Source organism: Leptopilina boulardi, unplaced genomic scaffold (genome assembly GCF_019393585.1).
Source record: "Leptopilina boulardi isolate dan_hultmark-lab unplaced genomic scaffold, ZJU_Lbou_2.1 LbouV2_208, whole genome shotgun sequence".
Taxonomy (NCBI): domain Eukaryota; kingdom Metazoa; phylum Arthropoda; class Insecta; order Hymenoptera; family Figitidae; genus Leptopilina; species Leptopilina boulardi.
The window spans coordinates 1,512,916-1,533,785 of NW_026137761.1; the positions used below are offsets into that span (position 1 = coordinate 1,512,916).

Below are 20,870 nucleotides of genomic sequence, written 5' to 3' on the forward strand. Positions count from 1 at the left end.
TTAACAATTTTGTATACTTAAATTAGAGATGCCGACTTTTTTTTACAGTGATCAAGTCGCATCGACAAGCAGCCGTCTCACACCTAAACCTTTAGATCAACAAAAACCACAGCAATCACAAGCACATCATCATCATCATCACCATCATCATCATCATCAACCAATCGAAAAACATAAGGAATCTGTCACCGAAAGACTAAGTGGCATGTCGTCAGATAGCAAATCTTCAACAAGAGAGATTAATAAGGAACTTTTGGAAAGATTGGCACAAGTTTCTAGTTCTCGTGAAGAAACAAGTGCATTGGGTCCTCTCATTTTAAGAAAACGAAGAAGTAAATCAAGAGGAAAGGGTGTGGCGCCTCTTGCACCTTTAGCAACTCAGTCGGTGAGTTTGATGGAAGCCACGGAAACAACACAAATGTTGGAATCAACTGAGGACCGAGAAATGAGCACAGAAAGATCAAGTAGAGCCGAACGAAAAAGACCACCTCCTAGGCCTAGAGATTACTTGTGAAATTTCTTATCCTTCCAAATAATCTTCTTCAAGGCTAGTGGATACATTGAAATTTTTCAACAATTTCAATCACCTTCGATTGCTTACTTCCTTTGAAGGTTAAATCTTCCCACTCAAATACACTGCGTAAAAGTTTTGAGCTTCCTCAGCAGATAACGAGACAAAATGGAAATGCGTGGTTCTCAAATTTTCGACCAAGATTTAGTCGCTTTTCCGCGACTCGTAGAATAATCATCATAAACGAAAGTGCAAATTGTATAAAATATTTTATAAAACGATAACAATGTAGAAAGTTATTAAAATCATTTTTTTCAAGGATGTCGCGTTGCACTTTTTGCTAATATAGTTGACATTGAATTACAAGTGTGCGCTCTGCCAAAAACACAGTTGACATATGTATATAGAGAGCGAGATGCACTATTTTCAAAAATAAAAATATCGCATTAATCAGAAAAAGTTCATCTCGCTTTTTGACGGCTTCTTCTTGACATCGAAATTATTCAAAGAATAATTTTATCGTGCTGTTATTTACTGCGAATAAATAATAAGGAATAGATTTAAAAGGCGTCTTAGAGAAATAATGTATATTAAATGCAGTCGATTATACATATACATATATATATATATATACAACATATCCACACGGGAAAGCGCTTACAATATAATAAGACCTATCGTGTGGATTAAAGAGTTAAGGAATCATTTGTTATAAATCGAATAAGAAAGATTAGAAACCAAATTATTGACGAATCAAAATTTAAGGCATTTTTTTAGAATCTCGATTAAAAGCAATGATTTTAAATGTTCTCAAGTATTGTAATGTATTGGGTTACTATAAGTTTAGAAAGTATTAAAATGTAATTTAAAAGAAAAAGTTTTAATCTGTTAAAATTCAAGTATACAATTTAATTTAAACCTTATTTTTTATAATCTAACTAATTCACAGTAAATGATTTATTAATTTTTTTCATATATTTCATACTTGACAAATATTGTGACAACAATGTGGTTCATAGATGAAACGGAAAATTTTCAATATATAAACAATTATTGTGTATATTTTCGATATTAAACTACAAAAAAACTAATAATATAATAAATATTATAATATTTGAAATCATTTTGCATTTTATTTCGATGTTGGGTATATGTGAGTACGCATTATTCAGCTCAGGAATTTATCTTAATTAAGAAGGTAATATATGATATCAACTGGGATACTCTTCGCCATGAGGATATTCTTTTTTTATTGAACGCTTATAGAGCAAAACGCGTCATTGTACTGACATATTAAACTCGAAAGTCTAGAAAAATATATGAAGAAATTATAAAGAGCTCACATGATCTTTGTGCTGATACTACGTAACTACGAATTTGTATATTCTGTATGAAAACTTATAAAATAGTTAGGAAATATTCTCGTACAACGGTGCTCCGACCATATTTTGCAATTAATAATAGCAATAATATTATAATATTTATGCCATGTGGGATGCACGAGAGAAATTTTTATCGATAATAAACTATAAAAGGAGCAGAATAAGTATATGTATATATTTTCCAAGGCCGTAACTGGAAACGCAAAAAATTAGTGTGCACAAAATTTACAAAGAAATTTAAAAAAACATTAGAAATAATTCATTCAATTACTTTCTTCTTTGAAAAAACCATATAATTTAAAAAATATTTTAGTTCTCTTCAAATTAGTCAAAATTATTTCAATTATAGCTTTATACTACAAGTGACTAATATGCCCAAGTGTGACATACCTATTTGGTTGAAACTTGTCAAACTTTCAGAACTCGCAAAAATAATTAATACGTATTTTTTCTTATCGGCAAAGAAGAATGGAAACCACCCCCTATTTTACTCAAAAACTGTAAAGAATCATAAAAATATGCGCGCAAACATTCAGTGAAAATATTTGCTCTAAATGCCAAGTTTTATAAAAATTTTACAACTTTTTAAAAATTTGGTCCACAATTTTGAATTTTTTTAATTGTATTATTTTATTGTTATGCTTTTTCAAGGTTTTAGAGTAAAATAGAGGGTACATAGTTTCAAACCTTTAACCTTCTTCTTTTCTGATGTGAAAAATTACGTATCAATTATTTTTGTGGGTTCTGAAAATGTGACAAGTTTCAGCCAAATCGACATGTCACACTTAGGTAGGTTTATTTGTTAACGTTTATAACAAATTATAGGATATAAAAATAGGATTAAAGACAAAACTTGCATTTTGACAAATTTCTTAATAATTTTCAGGCTAGTTACGGTCCTGGTCTTATCACATTTTTATTTCATTATACATGTATACAGAGGTGGGTCTGATGAAAAAAAATTGAAAATGTGAGCCAAATTAGAAGATAATATTGTGATACATGATGTGCAACAATTTCTTTACTGCGGTGATAATATTATTTAACCATATATTTTTCTAAGATACAATTCTTTGATATGCTGTGAATTTAATAATACCTTATATGAATTTTTCAATTTCCAAAACACGAACTCTTGAAAAAAAAAATTTTTTATTTTTCTTACCCAGATAACACGTAAGCTTATACTAAGAAATATTGCTCCAATCTTTTAGAAAGAGTATACTGAAAACTTGCAGCAAAGCATTAGTATATTGCGGTAAGCTTGCATCAATATTTAATTGCAAGCTTGAAGCAAAGTTACAATGAAGCATTTCACGGCAAGCTTGTTTCGATGGGACAATTTGCTACTTGCGGCAACATTACTGTGCAAGCTTGACAATCTTTCACGATAAGCTTTCCACAAGATTAGGTACGTGTTATGTGAAAAAAATGTTAGTCATGTAATAACTTGTAAATTAAGAAAGACATGTTATTACATTTTTTTATAGAGCTCGTGTTTTACATTTATTAATCAATAAATTTTCATTTAAGCTTTTTCTTTTCTGTTCAAAAGTCGATGATAATTTTATTGGTAAATATTCAAATAGCACAGCATCAAATTTTCGAAGTAATATTGTATCAAATTTATCAGGCAATATTGTCTTAATATAGCCGAAAAATATTCGCAATGTTTTAAACAGGGTTTCTACATTACTATTTGGCTGAATTTTCAGAATTATTTTAAAAAATATAACTTTTAATAATTTAATTAAGTACTATTATTTTCACATATTTCGTAAATTCAATTATTTTTATTTCTATTACTCGATTTCGAAATACTACTTTAAAAAATTCCAGTATTGTTATTTTTAAATTACTATTGTTAGAGATAAAGAAATTCTTCGAAAGATATCTTTGATGTTATACGAAAAATTTCTTACATGGTTATAATTCAATTCAATTCAATTACAAATTAAATATCAAGATTTTACTACTTTAATTTATCAAAATATGTAAATGTAAAAATTGGTTAGTCAGGGAAAAAGTCAGGAAATTTTAAAAATGAAATTTTGCGGACATCTTGTTAAATTAATTTAATTTTAAGTTAAATCACAGAGAACTCATAAAATTTTCCAATAAAAAATTTTGTAGAAACCCTGGTGAAAATAGATATGTTGTGCCATTTAGGTAAATGTTTTAAAGTTGTGGAATTGTTTATTATTTTTTATAATTTTTCGTATAAAAAAAAAATTATGAAACAAATAATTTCCAATAGTATAATTCAGATGAATCTATTTCTGTAATATTTTATCTAAAAACTTGACATTTCGTTGAGTGTTCTTCGTCTAGAGGAAAGTACTCTCTTTACTAAAGCTATTAGGAATTGTAAAATAATATTTCAATCATTATTGCAAATATGTACAATCACTACTTTCTTGTGATATATTAACGAAAATGAAAGTGAACTAAGTTCGATTACAACTGAATTTCATTTATTCTTCTAAAAACTACTAGCAGCAAATATTATATTACAAAAATGAAAAATATATATTAAGCAAATTTTTTCTAAGAATTTTTGAATTTTTAAATTATTAATTAAGTCATAATTTTTCCTTATTAATAATAATATTGCAAAGAAGAATCGCTATATAAATTTCCAAGTAATATTAGAGTATAATAAGAAACAATTTCCTGCTATAATATAGAAAGTAAACATGTATTGTTTTTTTAAAATCATTTTTGAGTACTTTCCTCTGTTGACTTTTAATGGAAAGTGGAAAACTTGAAATTAAAAATAATTATTTTTCTATCAACCGTTGAATCTTCAGGGGATCGTTGAGCGATGGAACTGTGCGTACCAAAAAAGGACCTATTGATAATATATTTATTAATTCACATAACTTGCACGCCAAATGTCGTGTCGTTTGAAACAGCAAAACTAGTTGTACATATAAAACAATTACACATATTAAACGTGTAAATATTGTATGTAATTTACTATGCATTCTCGAATATCTGCGTACGTGTACATAAAAAGTTCAGTATTTCAAAGAGGAAGAATTTTAGGTCGTAATAATGAATTATTTATAAGGAATGTATTCAAGTTAGCTCAAATATTTATTTAGTTGTTTTCATCTTTTAAATTTAAAAAAAAATTATATCATTGAGACTCTGAAATAATAATTCACAATGTTTATCATTTAATTATATAATTATTATTAAAATAAGTAAATTTCCAATTAGGTAAGTTTTGAGATTTTTTTTTATTATTTTAACCATTTCATTTTTTCAATATCTATATGAATAATCAAAATTATCGGTTTGAAAATGGTTTCCTAAATATTTCAGCTAACTACATTTAATGCGTAAAATGATTGTACTTTATATTAACTGGCTCCTGTTCGTGTTACTCAGACGAGGAAAAAAAATGTTTATTCAATCGCAAAAATATATACCTTGTTAAACAAGAAATTAATTTTTATTAGGTCTAAGTAATAAATTGTGTATGTGATAATAGTCAATGAGAAAATGAAATAAAATTTCAAAAACACTAGTGATTAAAATGATTTTAAAGAATAATTTTGTAAATGCTTTATATATTAGGGTAGTCCTTATTTAAAATTTTTTTGAATTTCTATACTTTTGGAAGCAAAAAAGGCTTCTATAACAATAAAAAAGATATTCTTCGAGTTTGATCTCTTTATATTAGTATTAAGCTGTGCCGACAAACGATGGAATTTCCCCATGTAAATTACACACTGCTCTCTAAATCTGAATTAGTAAAAAAGTAAAAATGTTTACTAATTGGAATTAGTGACTCACTTTTTACTTTAGAATTAGTTAAATTTTACTAATTGTTAGTAAAAGTTACTATTAATTAGTAAAATTATATTAATTCAGAAGCAAAAAGTGAGTCACTAATTCAAATTAGTAAACATTTTTACTAATTCAGATTTAGAGAGTGGATAAACAATTTTTTATTTCGGCCACAAAACAACAGATTTCAACCATATAATTTAGCAACTGTTTCGCAAAATTTTTACAGATTTTTAGGTATTATAGTTTTAGAATTAAAGCTATATAAAAAAAAATTTTTGAGAAAAAATTAGTAACTGCTTTAAAATAATTAATATTTAGTTTATTCTTCCACAATTTTTTAATAAATTAGTTTTTCGATTTTTTGGAAGACGTAAAGGTAAATTTTAAAATTTTAGACAACGTTTCGGTGGTCTGGTTCGCCACCATCATCAGGTCACTTTAATAAAAAATATATTTAAATAAATACAACACAAATTTAAAATCAAAATTACAACATTAAACAAAAAATTAAAAAATAAATTTTTACCTAATTAAAATCAATAAATAAACATCAAATATTATATGATTTAAAAAAAAGATTTTTCTCTAGTCTGTCGATAGAGGCATTTTTGGATTTGCTATAATTATGAATCTAAACTTAGGAATTCAAAATTTCGGGCAAAAAGTTTAAGAATTTGACTTTTCATGAAAATTGTTACTTTGGGTTTTTTGGTATCACAAACTTGATTTGGCTATTATAATTTTAGAGTTTATTTAAAATGAAATGACTAAAACACCCATTTTCAAAGTCAGATTCGTTTTCGGCATACACAGACTGTGTTATTCATTTTTTATCAAATTTAGGGGAAAAATATTTTACTTTTAATTGTAACTTCAAAATTATAATACCTGAAAATGGGTAAAAATGCTGAGGAACAACTACTATTATAAGGTTGAATTCTTGTGACTTTTAGTTAAATAATTATTTTGACCAAAATAAAAAAATTGATTATTTGGTGCCGAAAACCTAATGTAATTTACATGGGAAAACTTCCATCGTTTGGCGGTACGAGTTAATATTAACTAGTAGTAGTTTAATTAACTAGTAGTAGTGTAGTAGTAGTAGGTTATTCATAAGTACATTTAATTTATGTTTTAAATTATTATTTCATTACTATTTTATAGAAAAAATCTCGATTTTGATCATTTTTATTGAAAGGTAAAATGACAATTGTTATCATATAATAATTCATAAAAATATGAATTAAAATTATCGCTTCTAACGAAAAAACACAATGCACTTTGAAAAACTGAAATATTTATTGTAAATTTTTTTGTATTTTTTAAATTAAGTAAACAATTCAGATTAAAAAATGTGATCAGAATCTAAATATTTTCTCACTATTAAATTTTTTCGATTATTATAATTATAACAACAGTATAGTAATAATTATAAATTATTTTAATTTTTTTTAATTTACAATTTTTACATTTAATATTGTTTTATTTAATGTACTAAAACAAATTTATCATGTCTGTTGACTTAAATTCTGATTTTTGCACAATTTATGCAAAAAGCTTAAAAAAAACTTTTGTTGAAAAACGAAAATTTTGTGGTGATATCGGTTGTTTTTGAATTTAATATAATAAGAAGGATATAAAGAGTTCAAACACGGGGAATATATTTATTCCCTACTCTAATATATATATATATATATATATAATTTTATCATCAAAAAAATAAATTTTTAACCGTCCTAGAAGTGAAATAAAAATATATTGATAATCAAGCTTGAGTTACTGAGAGACCTAATAAAAATTTAATCTAAACTTGTCCTCCATTTATTCAGAAATTATAAAAAATATTTATTTTTCCTATTTTTACATTTTTGATGTTCAAGATTTTAATCCGTGTTAAAATTTTTTTTAACTATTTCAGGAAAGTACACATATCTGTCGATAAAATTATAAAATTATTATTTTCCAAGTTAACTTATATTACAGTAGTCTCGATTATCCGAGGTAATGTGGGGAAGAGGCGCCTCGGATAACACGGAATAAATACCTAAAATTCAAAAATTTTTATAATTGTTTTATGTATTTAATATGCTACAAAGAAAATTAATCACAAATGGATATAAAGGTTAAAATCTAATGAACGTAGATTAACTTTTGGGTATAATTATTGTTAATGCATATCGGTTCCATCCGTTTTATCCGAGTTTTTCCGTATTATCCGAGCATGCACCTCGTGTTTAGTGCCTCGGATAATCGGGATTCTACTGTACTTATTTAAAAGCGAAAATATTATGTACCTACTATTTGAAATTTATGAACCGAAACGCGTTTTTACACTAAAACTTTCATTTTAAAAATGGTCAATTGATGAAATAAAAATTTTTTACTTTGATAATGAGTTCAAGAAATGTAATATATTCGTGTTAGAATACATTTTTATTTTTTTTTTTTTTATATACCTATCTAAAATATAGGAAAAGTATTTTATTTTCTGTATATTTCAAATAATTGGTGGTATTATGAATACCACAAACAGGTAAATTTTATATAGAGCCATTAGAAAACATTATTCTGGTTGTTGATAGTAAGAGGTATCAAAATATCAATTTCTTAATTTCGCGACGAAAATCAACAGGAGATTAAAAATTTATTGAGATATACGTGAGAGAAAAAATATATCAGTGATTTATAGTGAAAAGATTCCTGTTATATATGCGGCAAAAAGAATTATATCCAAGTTATACTTAAGAGTTTGTTATTTAGATTTTAGAGGCAAAAGGACGATATTGCTGGCTCCAGGTATTGTAGTTTCATAACTGAAGCAAAAATTCAATTCTGTCAAATCTTTAACAGCTGTGCAATTATTATTATTATTATCATGCATTGAGTAATCACAGACTTTTGTACTAAAACTAATTACACAAAGTTATATAGGTATATATTTATAATATTTATGAGTCAGTAATTTATTGGATTTTGACTGGTTATTTAAAAATAAAATTTTATTTTATTTCTTATAATTAAATTAATATACAGGGAAACTTGTAAATATCTCGAAAAGTACGCATTTTCTTGAACAATTTTCAATACAGAAGTTGTTCCCAAGAAAAACATCCACATTTTCGAACCCAAAATATTGGGCCCAGGACCCAACAGTGAAATAAGAAGTATCACGAAAATGCGTACTTTTCAATATATTTGCAAGTTTCCATACTTTTTGAATACCCATTTATAAGTAGGAGGTTTCGGATATTATTTGTTTCTTCAAACTTTATACGTTTTTAAAAGCATTTATTATTCAAAAACTGTTCATAACATTAGATATTAAAGCTTACAAAAATTGATTCTATTAATTTATAAATGATGAAATTATTATAGAAATATAATATGGTTTTTAAAATGAATATTTCGATAAAAATTTCATCATTTTTAATTATAAAAATCAAATAATTTATATTTTCGGTAAAAGTTTCAATATTTAATATATTTGAAAAAGTACAAAATGTTTGAGATAGCAATAAATAACATCGGGAACCTCCGACTTGTAACAAATTATTATTATAATGTTCGAGTTTAATCATTTATTTTAAAATTCGATTTTTAAAAAATATGATTGCAATATATAACAGACGAAAGTCAATGAAATGAACTCATACATTAAATTTTCTCGCCTTCTCTTCTGTTCGATTTCAAATTAAATGTCGACGTGAAAAAGAGTTATTTATTCTGCGAATAAAATATGCTGCTCAATATTTATTTCCTGAAACTGTATGATAAGTTTTTTTAAGTCTCAAAAAAATAAGCGTACCTATATATTATTAGTTATTAATTAGTATGTTTGTTTTATTTTTGTTTTGTTTTACTCAGTTTTACTTTTTGTAAAAACGACGCAAATATCGATTATGACTTTTATGCTAGGAGTTGATAAGCTTCCCGGCTGAAAAAACTTGTACAAGAAAATGTACAAGTTCTTGTACATGTTCATTAATGAACTTGTACATTTTCTTGTACATGTTCAAGTAATGTTCTTGAACAAGTTCAGCATCTGGAATTGAGACATGTTCTTGTACCAGAACTTGTACAAGATCTTGGATAAGAAAATATACTTGTACAAGAAAATGTACATGTTCTTGTACATATTTTTTGTGCAGCCTTTAAAGTTTTTAATTTTTAATTTAAAAGACATAAGTGAACATGTACACGAACATGTTCCACATCTGGTACAAGAAAATGTATATGAAACCTGCACAAAAAAATATGTACATTTTCTTGTACAAGTATATTTTCTTGTCCAGGATCTTGTACAAGTTCTGGTACAAGAACATGTCTCAATTCCGGATGCTGAACTAGTTCAAGAACATTACTCGAACATGTACAAGAACTTGTACATTTTCTTGTACAAGTTTTTTCAGCCGGGTTGTACATATAAAATCACTAATAATTTTAATGTAGGGGAGAGTGATAAACAGTGGGACAGTTTAAACAGTAGGACACTTTAATTTTCTGAAAAACTACTTAAAGAAACTCGACCAAAATTTAAACGTAAACCATGTTTATGACAACACACTATCTCCAAAAATTTTAGCCACATTGATTCATTATTTACAAAGAAAATTGAAAAAATAGATAGGACAGTTTAAAAAAAAAGTATTTTGGCAACACTGATTATAAGTTGTGTCAGCTATACGCATGCGCATTTATACTTACACAGCGACTAAAAATGTGATTTTTTTAAGCTAAAAAACAATAAAAAATTCAAAATTTATAATTAATAATTATTACAATTATTGTTCGGGAACATTTAAAAAGTAACACTTGATAAGAGAACGACTATTCAAATTTTGCTCCATATTGTTATGAGGTTATGACCAAATTATGACGTATGATCAGCAATACATGTAAACGCGAAAAAAAATAATAGCAATTTTTTATATGAAAATTGACATCGTATTATAAAAATGTAAAATATTATTCAATTATTAGTGTTTTGCAACATTTGTTAACGTTATTTAATGCAAAAAATATATATATTTACAAAGTATGAAGCAGAATATTATTATTGAAATAATTATTCGGTACTTAATAATAGGTGTCCCACTGTTTAACACAAACCTTCAAAACAAGAAAATTGTATCAAGTTTGAAAAACTTGAAATTTTTTTATTTAATCAGAATATAATCTTAATAGAATATGTGCATTGTGTAGAAAAGAGTTCAAACTTTATGGTAATACCAAAAAGTCTTCAAAAATATATAAAATTGACATATTAATATGTCTTTGAAAAAAAAGTGTCCCACTGTTTGTCACTCTCCCCTATATAAGTTCCATGATCAGTAACAGTGAGTGAAAAAACACATTTCTTTTGAGTGTGTCTTATTCGTAAATTACCTAAATTAATTATAAAAATTGTCTTACCTAAATTTTGCTCACAATCTGCCTGGAACGCGTCGTTCTTTTATTTTTTTTATTTATTTCCAAAGTGCGTGAATCTCGAAATATTGAATTATTATTTTCAAGTTTAAAAGAATTAAACTTTATCTGAATTAAATTTTCGTTTAATTAATAAACGCATGTAAAAAATAAAGCTATATCTAAATTTTTAAATAATATCTGAATGCAGATTATGAGTAAAATGAATGAATTATTTATTGTCAATGCAGACAAAAGTGAGAAGAACGAAATGTGATACTCTTTTTTATATTATCTACTTTGCAGTAAAAGAGCAATTGTCTTTGTGCAAGGTGATTAGGAAAAATTCAGTAATTCACACAATTATTATTTTTAATATTTATTTTGATATCTTTATTACTATATTTTAATTAATTACAAAGTATCTACCAAATTGATAATCATTTTAATTTAATTTCTAAAAAGTAAAATATAATTTTTGAGGGCTTGAATTACATATTTGACCCTTGCACAAAGTTCAAAGAATAATAATAGTACATAATATAAATGATGCTCTATTTGTTACGAGAATTCGTCTTATATGGCGAGTGCTTGATTTTTTTCAACTGCTCCTTATTATATGTTAGAGCATAGGAGATTATAAAAAATCTAAAAATTATAAATTGCAATTATTCTGAGTGTAAGCAAATTTCACAACCCTATAATACTAAAAATGATCACTCTGCATATACGGGGGAAAAATCATAACGTGTCAGCTTAATAAAATTATGTAGATACTCTAATATTTTTAGTAGTGTAAGTTATTAAAACTTTACTATTAATTTTAATTTTTTAATACATATTAAAATATTGAAGCAAAAGTTGTAGAAAAAATAAATAGAATAATAGTTTATCTGAAAAAATAATTTTATTTTAACCAAATCATGTTGGAAACTATTTTCAATAAGAGAAATTTAAAAAATGGTCATAGAAGCTTATAAATTTTAAACGAGCACTTTCAGAAATGATTATACGTCTCTCATGATTTTATTAAAAATTACATTTCACTGCCACTCTTCGAACTATATATTAGGATGTATTAGTAAACTGTATTAGTTTGATGTGTTGTAATTTTTTTATGACGATTTCTTTTCAAATGAAATTTCTTACATCTCATAAGAAATTTTATTTTTTTCCACCACTGCCACTGCTTTTTTCTAGGATGTGGATATAAAATCCAGGAGTTTTGCATTCCTCAATGGATTTAAAATCACCATAAATAGTGTGCTTGGCTCGATGATGAAAAGCTTCCATAAGCATATCACGAAAAACGGTCAACTTGTGAGGATAATAGGATAATCTAAATTGACAAACGCTGTCTGATTGATTGCTATTTTCCTCATTTAAAGCTATTATATAGTCCAGCGTTACTAAAGTTGGTTTTCCACTTGTGAACAATACGGATGTAATAATCTGCTGCAAATGTTTACTCTGAAAAAATTATTTATATTATTATAGTAACATGTTAGAAAACAATAAAGAAATTAATTGCATTTATCTTACATTATAATAAACGCATTGTGTTGGCGTTTCTCCTGTTTCAATTGCATTGTCATAATTTCTGTGGTCGATTAATAGCAATCCACCAGGTTTCACACAACGTTCAAAATTTGACAATGCTTGCCTACATTTGAGTTTTCAATAATGCGAATTAAATAATTTCATTGATTAAAATGAAAAATAACTTTTATACTATCACCCAGTTTAAAATTTTTTTTACCAGTTTCTTTATGAAACTAAAGTTACCAACGTTGATTCAACGAAAAAAATAAATGTTAAAGATTCTAATTCTCATCAATGAAATTTGTTTATTTTCAACCCTCCAAAACCTGAAATAAAAAAAAAAGGTAAGAAAACAGTATTTATCATTGTTTTGTCACGGATTTTCAAAATTTCAAGTAAATTGCTATTTCCTTGCCACGGAGGCAATTTTTCTCATTTGATAATTATTTATTTCAATGCTAGAAGCCTTTTAAAAAACATAAAAATTGCTTCCGAGGCGAGGAAAGCAGTGATTTTGATTTTTTTTTCACAGATTTCCCGAAAATCTCTAAATTTCAAGTAAAATGATATTTCCTTGTCTCGGAAGCAATTTTTCTGTTTTTTAAAAGGCTTCCAGTATTGAAATAAATAATTATCAAACGCGAAAAATTGCCTCCGAGGCGAGGAAATAGCAATGTACTTGAAATTTCGAAAATTCGTGACAAAACAATGATAAATACTGTTTTTTTACCTTTTTTTTATTTCAGCTAAATTTCATTACCTAATGAGAATTAGAATCCTTAACTTTTTTTTCGTTGAATTAACGTTGGTAACTTCAGTTTCATGTTTCTTTTCAATTTTCTTTCGAAACATATAATAATTTATAGTACATAATTATATATTGCAAAAAATTATTTTCTTATTCTAAATACATTTTTTACTAGGTATGTATTTTTTCATAATAAATACATTTCGAAAGACAATTTTTTTATTTTCATTTTTAATCGAAAATGAAAAATTATCATATCTTACAAAAAATATAATCCTAATGTAAAGTGTAGATTTTTAATTTAACCCTTACTTGTTACACCTCTGTGGAATCACAAATAATTACTATACACTTGGATCCACTGGGTCTCAACAAAAATTGTTAGAAAATAAAAATTATTGATTATTTTTACTTGGAAATTTTTTTAGAACTTATTAAGATTAAGTGATTGTTTTGATTTCATTTGTAAATATTCTCCGCAGTTTTTCTCGCAAAATATTTGACAGAGTGAGCTAAAATTTTGTGAAAAACTCAAAAATAGTACATATAAGGAATCACTGTTATGTACCAGAGTATTAATAATTTATCAAAAAATTTATAAATGTTATCTTTATTTATTATTTATTTATTATAAATGTTATCTTCAAAATTAAAGTAGACGAAAACTGGGACAACCACGTTATTGAGTTTTCCCCAAATTTGCAATTTTTTAAAAATAACTGTTTTGACAAAATATTAATAAACTTTGGTATAGATGACAACAAATCCTCATATTATATGTTCTATTTTTGAGTTTTCCATAAAATTTTAGCTCAATATATCAAATATTTTGCGAGAAAATCTGCGGAGAATTTTTACATGTGAAATGAGCCAAAAGTTCTGAACGTTCAAATGAACGAAATATTTTTTCAATCTATAAATTATTAAAAATTATGATAACTATGTAAAATAAAATAGTAAATTAAACAGTTACTAAATTAATAACTTCTTTTTAGATATTTAAAACAATATTTTGTTATAAAATTCGTACTTAAAGAAATTACAAAAAAAATTTCGTTCATTTGAAGGTTCAAAAACCTTTGGCTCATCATGTGAAATCACAAGAGTCGCATGATCCTAATGAATCATGTAGGCAGTAAATTGAAAAGAATTTGAAGAAAAAATAAGCCTGAGGTCCATTCGACCGCATAGTGACAAATAAGGGTTAATTTCAATTTTATAAAATATAATTTGAAATCATATTAATTTTAAACGATTTTAAATAAAATGCCTCAAATAAATAATAATTAATAAAAATTGAAATTTACTTGCAAAAAACCATAATGAATTCGTTTAGTACTTATAAAATTAATAATAACAATAGTAATATAATAATACCAAAGTGTAGACAGAAATTTTAATATTTATTATTAAATATTAGTTTTTCTGTAATATTTTTCATAACTGAATCCTGAATATTTTGTTATATATTTCTTTACCTCTGTTCTCTTTGGTCACCAAAAGAATCAAGTAAATGAGCAAAACTATTCCCTAAACAAATCACAGCATCAAAGCCATCTTGTATCAAGTGGGAGATATCGTCGTACAACGTCAACCAATTAGCTTCTTCAATCACTAAAGCATATCAACAATGTTATTAAATTATTATTATCATTGAACATTTTTATGTATTAATTGTAATTGTCAAATTAAAATAAATTAAAATGAGATTTGTAATAATACATATATAGGCTATGAGGCCTGCTATATATAAAGACATACGACAAAATTTTTGATTGTCAATCTCTGACCCCCTACAATGTGATAACATAAATAGTGCTTTTTTTAATTTGCCCTCGAAGATGAAGATAAGAATAATTTTGTTTTCGTTGTAAATTAATATGAGTGGGCAAAATATATGTTCCTATATACTAGTTATATATATATATATATTCAAGACGATTAATAATAATGATCTTTCACAATCATCCTTGTATTGTTTTCTCACTATTGGCTACGAGTTTTTAAAATGATATGAAACTCTTGACAAAATTTTATGCATAATATTTTCTCATTCTATTATTTCATATCTTTCTTTATTATAATAAACTCATGAATTTCGCTTTTTCAAGTCTTTTTATTTTCACAAAGCCCAACGTGAAATATTATCGTTTTTTTTAGAAACAAACTTTTCTTTAAATAGAGTAACTGGGTATATTGAGACTTACCCCATTTATCAAAAGCTGCTTCTTTCCTTCTGTTCCATCTAGATTTCAAAGCATATTTTAACATCTTATCTGAGGCATCAACGCTAACTACCTCAAAACCTTCTTCTAATAGCATTACAGAATCGACTCCTGTACCACATGCAACATCTAAAATTCTATGACATCCTCTTTCTCGAAGAAGCCCAACAAGGAAATCTCGATAATTTTGCTTTCTCTGATTTTTATCGCCTATAAAAACTTCCCAAACTTTGGCTGCTGTTCCATCTGCATACTGATCTCTTACACCTTCCGCCGCTGTTCCCAAAGAACGAGTATGAAATACAGTATCCATTTTTCCTTCTTTCTGAAAAAAAATTCCATCACATTTTCAGTAGGTATCGGTCGTCATGATTTTTAAACACTTATTTCTTTTATGAAATAAACGTCTTTAAACCGATGAAATATAAAAAAGAAAAAATTTTCACTAAAATTCCGAGCTGTATTTTGTCAATTTTTCAATAAGACATTTGCAGAAAATTCAATTTGAAATATTTTTTTTAATTTAATGAGAGACCGGAAGCAAGACTTCATGATGTTCCAGCCTACAGTCATCAAAATAATAATATTTTTATTATTATATTTATAAATAGTACAAACAGAACAAAATTTAATATTTTTAATAATCTATTTTAAATCTTGCATCGCAAGCTGAAAGCAATGTAAGGAAAACTAAATTTTATATTATAGAGGTGAAAATTCAATGTAATATTGTCTAAAAATTTTCCCAAACCTTGTGGCCTAATATTGTCACAGATTTACCATTCCATTTAATAGGAATTTATTATGACACATAACATAACACATAAAAACTGAAACATAACGTATTCTTAATAATTTTTAAACATTTTTTATTATTTGATATTAAAATAATGAATACTTATTACTTTTAATTTATTACTAATAATTTAAATAAAAAATTTTTTCTGAAGAAGAATAATTTTTAAAACTTGAATAAGTTCTAAGCTAAATAACTTATCTTAATTTTTCTCACCGAGGTTATATAATAAAATTTGCTCAAAATTTAAATAAATCCCCACATATTTATATATTTTTTCTAAGCTAATTTTGAAATTTAAATTAAATAATAGTTGATTTTTCGAATTATATTATTGATCCAATTTTGCGGCTTATATATTTTACAACGGTAAATAACAATTTGCATATACTATGTAAATGATTCTAAATAATTTTAGTTGTATATAGCAAAAATTAACATTAAAATAAGCCCAAGGACATTAAAAAACATTAATTGTTTTCAAAGTAATTAAAAATTGAACTTTTCTCGAGTATGTTTAAAAATTCATTAAAAAAACATTAATAAACCTCATAATTCAAATAATCAAAATCAAAAAAAAAAAAAAAATATTTTTTTAACTTTTTCTTGAACCAATAATGTTTAATATAATACATATTGCAATTCGAGATTTTATTTTAAAAGTAAATCTAGGTTTTAGTATCTTTACTCTTTATTTGTCTGACTATCGAATAATTATTTACTATTTAAAAACTGGTGCAAGTATAAAGTTTTGCTTTTATTAGAAAGAGTTTAGAATTAGGGTTATGAAATAATTATATTAAAAATAATTCACAACCAATTAAATTTGCTATTAGAATTCTAATGTCTTTCTTAAGTTTAATAAAAATATTTTAAGTTTTTTTTCCTTCCATCCTTGCATATTTACAGAAAATATGAAAATTATATAGAGTAATTTTTCATTATCACAGATAAATGACGAAAGAAATCTGGAAGTTGGCGGATAATAATTCAACATATGTCATAAAAATGAAAAAGGCAAAAAATGAGATAAGATACTTTATGGAATAAAGATTAAGAAATAAGGAAATTGAATGGAAAATAAACTTTGTTTTTCATACCAATTATAATTCTTTTTTTTTTACTTGCAATTTCCCACCAATGAAGAGAAATGAAAATGTCTTGAGAAAAAAAGAGTAGAAATGTGGAGGAATACTGACACGAGTTGGAGCAATCAGACAAATATATACGATGATAGTTGAAGCACAAGTGGGTTGATAGGGTGGGGATTCATGATAACATAAAACCCTAAAAAGCAAGTGTAAATATGAATAGTTAATTTCTCCATATTCTTATTAAGTATAAACAATATATCATTATATAACGTGATAATAAAATCTCTTATTGATTTCCATTTTTCATCGAATTTGTGTATTTCAAAATTTCAACAATTCATATTCATTTACAATTCTAATTTTAATTTCACAAGTTTTTTCTTCAATGTCATAATCTTAAATATATCTTAATATGGGAAAAATTTAACTTTTAAAAATGTAACATTGTATAAATTGACGTATTTTTGATACGAGTTTTTTCAATCCATAAATTTTTCATCGTTAAAGGAAAATAAATTATATCTCTAAATAAAGAAAAAGAAGAAAAGAGAAATTAAACGCGCATAAAAAAGGTAAAATAACAACTCAGACAAATGCAAGAAGAAGACAGGAATTCTGGTGTAAAATTCTATAATTAGAGTAGCACAAGATACATGATGCATATAATAATCCCACAGGTAAATATGTATTTAATAGAATGTTTCGTCGATCTTACCATTAAATTGAATTTTTAAAAATTCTTTTCTGAGTTAAATATCCAGAAAGGTCTCTACAAGATCTCGGGAAATTAGATTTTCAATTCTACTTCAACTTATATATCATTTCGATAGTTAATTCTGTAAAAGCAATTTAAATGAAAATGATTCATCTTAGTTTAGTAATTTTATTAAATACTACTGGTTATTTTCGTGAAAATTTCACAAGAAATAAGACAAATTATTTAAAAACTCTTGTGACTGTCAAAATGTTTGAAAGAAAGAAGGCGAATATTTCGAGTGTAAAAATACAATTATATTTAAAAATGAAATAGTTAAAAGCCGAGTGTGAAAAGAATAAATTTCAAAAAGACAGCGATTTTCAAGAATGCGGCAGTAGTTGAATAAATTAAAAATGGACTGTATTGGATCGCAAATCCTTAAAAAGTAATTTGACAGAATCCAATCCCGGCAGTATTTGTATGCAAGTAGGCGTGCATAGGCGTACAAATGTAGTATGTCAATCAGTAAGAGAAATTGAATTTCTAAAATTGTACTTTAAAGGACGTTGAATCTAATAAGCTATGGGTATATGCAACAAATTTGCGAGTCAACTCCAGTTTAACATTTTTCTTGCAACAATCACTACAAATTTTGTTGCTCGAAACATCCATTTCAAACTGTCTCCAATATTCTGTCAAATTCATAAATTCGTTTATCTACGTGTCGTTTGTTTTTTTACCGAATAAAGTCCTCTCAAAATTTCTGCATCAATTTCACTAATTTCACTCAGCAAAATAGTTTCCCGTTCATGCGAACAACTTTATTTCCGTGACAAAGAAAAAAATTGCAAAATATTAAATATATAATCTCTTGGGAAATTGAAAAATTAAACACCACCCAATCATAATTAACGTAAGAATAGTTTGTCAAATTATTTTCTTATAGGGGTTTGAGAGTGTGAGAATTTAATTCTCAAATTGTGAAGAATATTTTAAGCTTCGGCAGAAGCAATATTAAAATTTATTGTTAAAATCTAGATCACATTTTGTCAGTTAGTCGCATGAACTGGCATTATAAACTCATTATTTCTTTGCACGCCTGTTTTACTTTTATTTCGTAAGAGTCTCTACCCTCATATATTCTTTAAATCATCTGGCAAGTCATTCTTGGGATGCTTGTTTTCAAAATGTTGTTTATACGTCTTCGGATCTGGCATTTGGGCCTGTAATGAAAACAAATATCAAACGATATATATTTTTCAAAATTTAATATTTCCAAATTAACAAACTCCTACAATCATGTAGATTTACAAATATCTTTAACCATTTTTCAATATTTCAAATTATTTCCATACAATAATTATTACCGACTACGAAAGGTACGAAAGTTTAACCTAAAGTATCGATTGTTCCATTGAATGAAAATTACAACTCTTTCAAAGCGGGCTCTATTAATATATCCACTTTAAAAATAACTGTATTAATAAGTAATAAATTACGAACCTTGCAAACAATGCAAACATGCACAAGAGCTTTTTGGGCAGCTTTTTTTTGGTCATTAGCACTATGGCCTTGTTGTTTCTTCACTTTAGCTGCTCTTTCAGCTGCTTTAGCCTGTGATTGAAGCTTTTGTTGACCTCGAGCCATTCTGAAAACAAAAGAGCCTCCATAATCTCCAATTCCTTTTTATATAAACACATTCTTTTATAATAGAAATAAATACACACAAACTTATTCCAATGTGTAAAATAAAATTACATTCCTCAAATATAGAGAAATAATTGTCTTTCATTCATTTATGGACGTATATTTTACAATATAACAATTTTTAATATTTACTACAAAAAAAAATCTTTGCAAAACGCAGACTAGCCATACTTAAAAAATATATACAATACATTACTATTTTCATTTAATTATATTCAAAATAAGAATCAATTAGAATTGATATAAAAAAAATGGTTGTGAATTTTAAAAAAATCGAGTTCAATGACATAAAAGTCATCTAGGGATCACACAAGTTCTGAACACGAGGTGAAAATAAAAGGAAATGGTATAATGGCGTAAAATATATACGGAACGCACGTGTGCTCAAATCTCGTTTATATTACGACTGTAATTAAAATAGTAAAGCGCAGTAGAGTACTTATACCAATGAGATATTTTAACCTTAAAGGTTCAAAAAGGAAATTTTGTTAACAATGACACATTTGAAGGTGTGTGAGTGCAAAATCTAGTGCAAAATACGCATCCTTAAAAAAGTAGATAATTCCTTTTTAAAATGTACGAATAAAGATTATTTTTTAAAAGTAAAGTTTACTTACTTTTCAGTACGGATAAAAAGCAGTTATTGCCTTATGAGAATTACGCGCTTGAATACAAAATAGAGTTTAGATTTTTTTATCAACGAAGAAGAAAACGGAAAGATAGTGAAAGGTGGCGCACTGAATATGAAAATTTTAACAGATGTCGAGGTTTTTCAAGAAGCACTCATAGACCACTTAAAAACTTGAAATTGGTTCTAAATATTAAATTGAATACGTTTTCTTATCCAAATTTCAACAACATATTCTCAAATTTTTAAAAAGTGACATATGTGTAGTTAGTTAAAAAATAACTTAGGGCCTACGCACAATACATTCGCATTTGCAGAATAAACAGAAACTCG

General features: G+C 26.1%; 3 protein-coding genes across 12 annotated transcripts in view; 1 reads left to right on the top strand and 2 right to left on the bottom strand.

Moving 5' to 3' along the window:
* Positions 1 to 5,693, top strand: part of LOC127278580 (potassium voltage-gated channel protein eag) — a 1,151,741-nt gene extending 1,146,048 nt beyond the window's left edge. For 4 of the 6 annotated variants that reach the window (XM_051300360.1, XM_051300361.1, XM_051300364.1 and 1 more), the window contains one exon: positions 49 to 5,693. In XM_051300360.1, coding sequence (XP_051156317.1) covers positions 49 to 514 — 466 coding nt within the window. In that variant the 3' untranslated portion in view covers positions 515 to 5,693. The remainder of the gene's footprint in view (positions 1 to 48) is intronic. The other 2 variants (XM_051300362.1, XM_051300365.1) reach the window with 1 other exon arrangement.
* A 5,770-nt stretch (positions 5,694 to 11,463) lies between these two features.
* Positions 11,464 to 17,670, bottom strand: LOC127278592 (glycine N-methyltransferase). 4 transcript variants are annotated; one of them, XM_051300388.1, is made up of 6 exons: positions 17,512 to 17,670; positions 15,598 to 15,940; positions 14,869 to 15,004; positions 12,643 to 12,763; positions 12,250 to 12,570; positions 11,464 to 11,748 (listed from the first exon to the last, which is right to left on the bottom strand). In XM_051300388.1, the coding sequence occupies exons 2-5, from the start codon at positions 15,926 to 15,928 to the stop codon at positions 12,265 to 12,267; spliced, it is 894 nt and encodes a 297-aa protein (XP_051156345.1). In that variant the 5' UTR covers positions 15,929 to 15,940; positions 17,512 to 17,670; the 3' UTR covers positions 11,464 to 11,748; positions 12,250 to 12,264. The 4 variants fall into 4 exon arrangements, with proteins under 4 accessions (XP_051156345.1, XP_051156343.1, XP_051156347.1 ...); XM_051300386.1 differs by lacking the exon at positions 11,464 to 11,748 and having other exon boundaries at positions 11,989 to 12,570; XM_051300390.1 differs by lacking the exon at positions 11,464 to 11,748 and having other exon boundaries at positions 11,989 to 12,570; positions 17,536 to 17,660.
* A 448-nt stretch (positions 17,671 to 18,118) lies between these two features.
* Positions 18,119 to 20,870, bottom strand: LOC127278601 (zinc finger protein 706-like). 2 transcript variants are annotated; one of them, XM_051300402.1, is made up of 3 exons: positions 20,527 to 20,870; positions 19,706 to 19,850; positions 18,119 to 19,425 (listed from the first exon to the last, which is right to left on the bottom strand). In XM_051300402.1, the coding sequence occupies exons 2-3, from the start codon at positions 19,847 to 19,849 to the stop codon at positions 19,336 to 19,338; spliced, it is 234 nt and encodes a 77-aa protein (XP_051156359.1). In that variant the 5' UTR covers position 19,850; positions 20,527 to 20,870; the 3' UTR covers positions 18,119 to 19,335. The 2 variants fall into 2 exon arrangements, with proteins under 2 accessions (XP_051156359.1, XP_051156358.1); XM_051300401.1 differs by lacking the exon at positions 20,527 to 20,870 and adding an exon at positions 19,930 to 20,240.

What these genes read in the sequence shown, in the direction of transcription:
- LOC127278592 (XM_051300388.1), bottom strand. Translation starts at nt 15,928, where the DNA reads ATGGATACTGTATTTCATACTCGTTCTTTGGGAACAGCGGCGGAAGGT. An exon ending in AGCAGCTTTTGATAAATGGG is followed by an intron (nt 15,005 to 15,597) that starts GTAAGTCTCAAT and finishes GATATGCTTTAG; the next exon opens with TGATTGAAGAAGCTAATTGG. An exon ending in CACAATGCGTTTATTATAAT is followed by an intron (nt 12,571 to 12,642) that starts GTAAGATAAATG and finishes TAATTTTTTCAG; the next exon opens with AGTAAACATTTGCAGCAGAT.
- LOC127278601 (XM_051300401.1), bottom strand. Translation starts at nt 19,994, where the DNA reads ATGAAAGACAATTATTTCTCTATATTTGAGGAATGTAATTTTATTTTA. An exon ending in TTACACATTGGAATAAGTTT is followed by an intron (nt 19,851 to 19,929) that starts GTGTGTATTTAT and finishes TTTTGTTTTCAG; the next exon opens with AATGGCTCGAGGTCAACAAA. An exon ending in ATGTTTGCATTGTTTGCAAG is followed by an intron (nt 19,426 to 19,705) that starts GTTCGTAATTTA and finishes TTTTCATTACAG; the next exon opens with GCCCAAATGCCAGATCCGAA.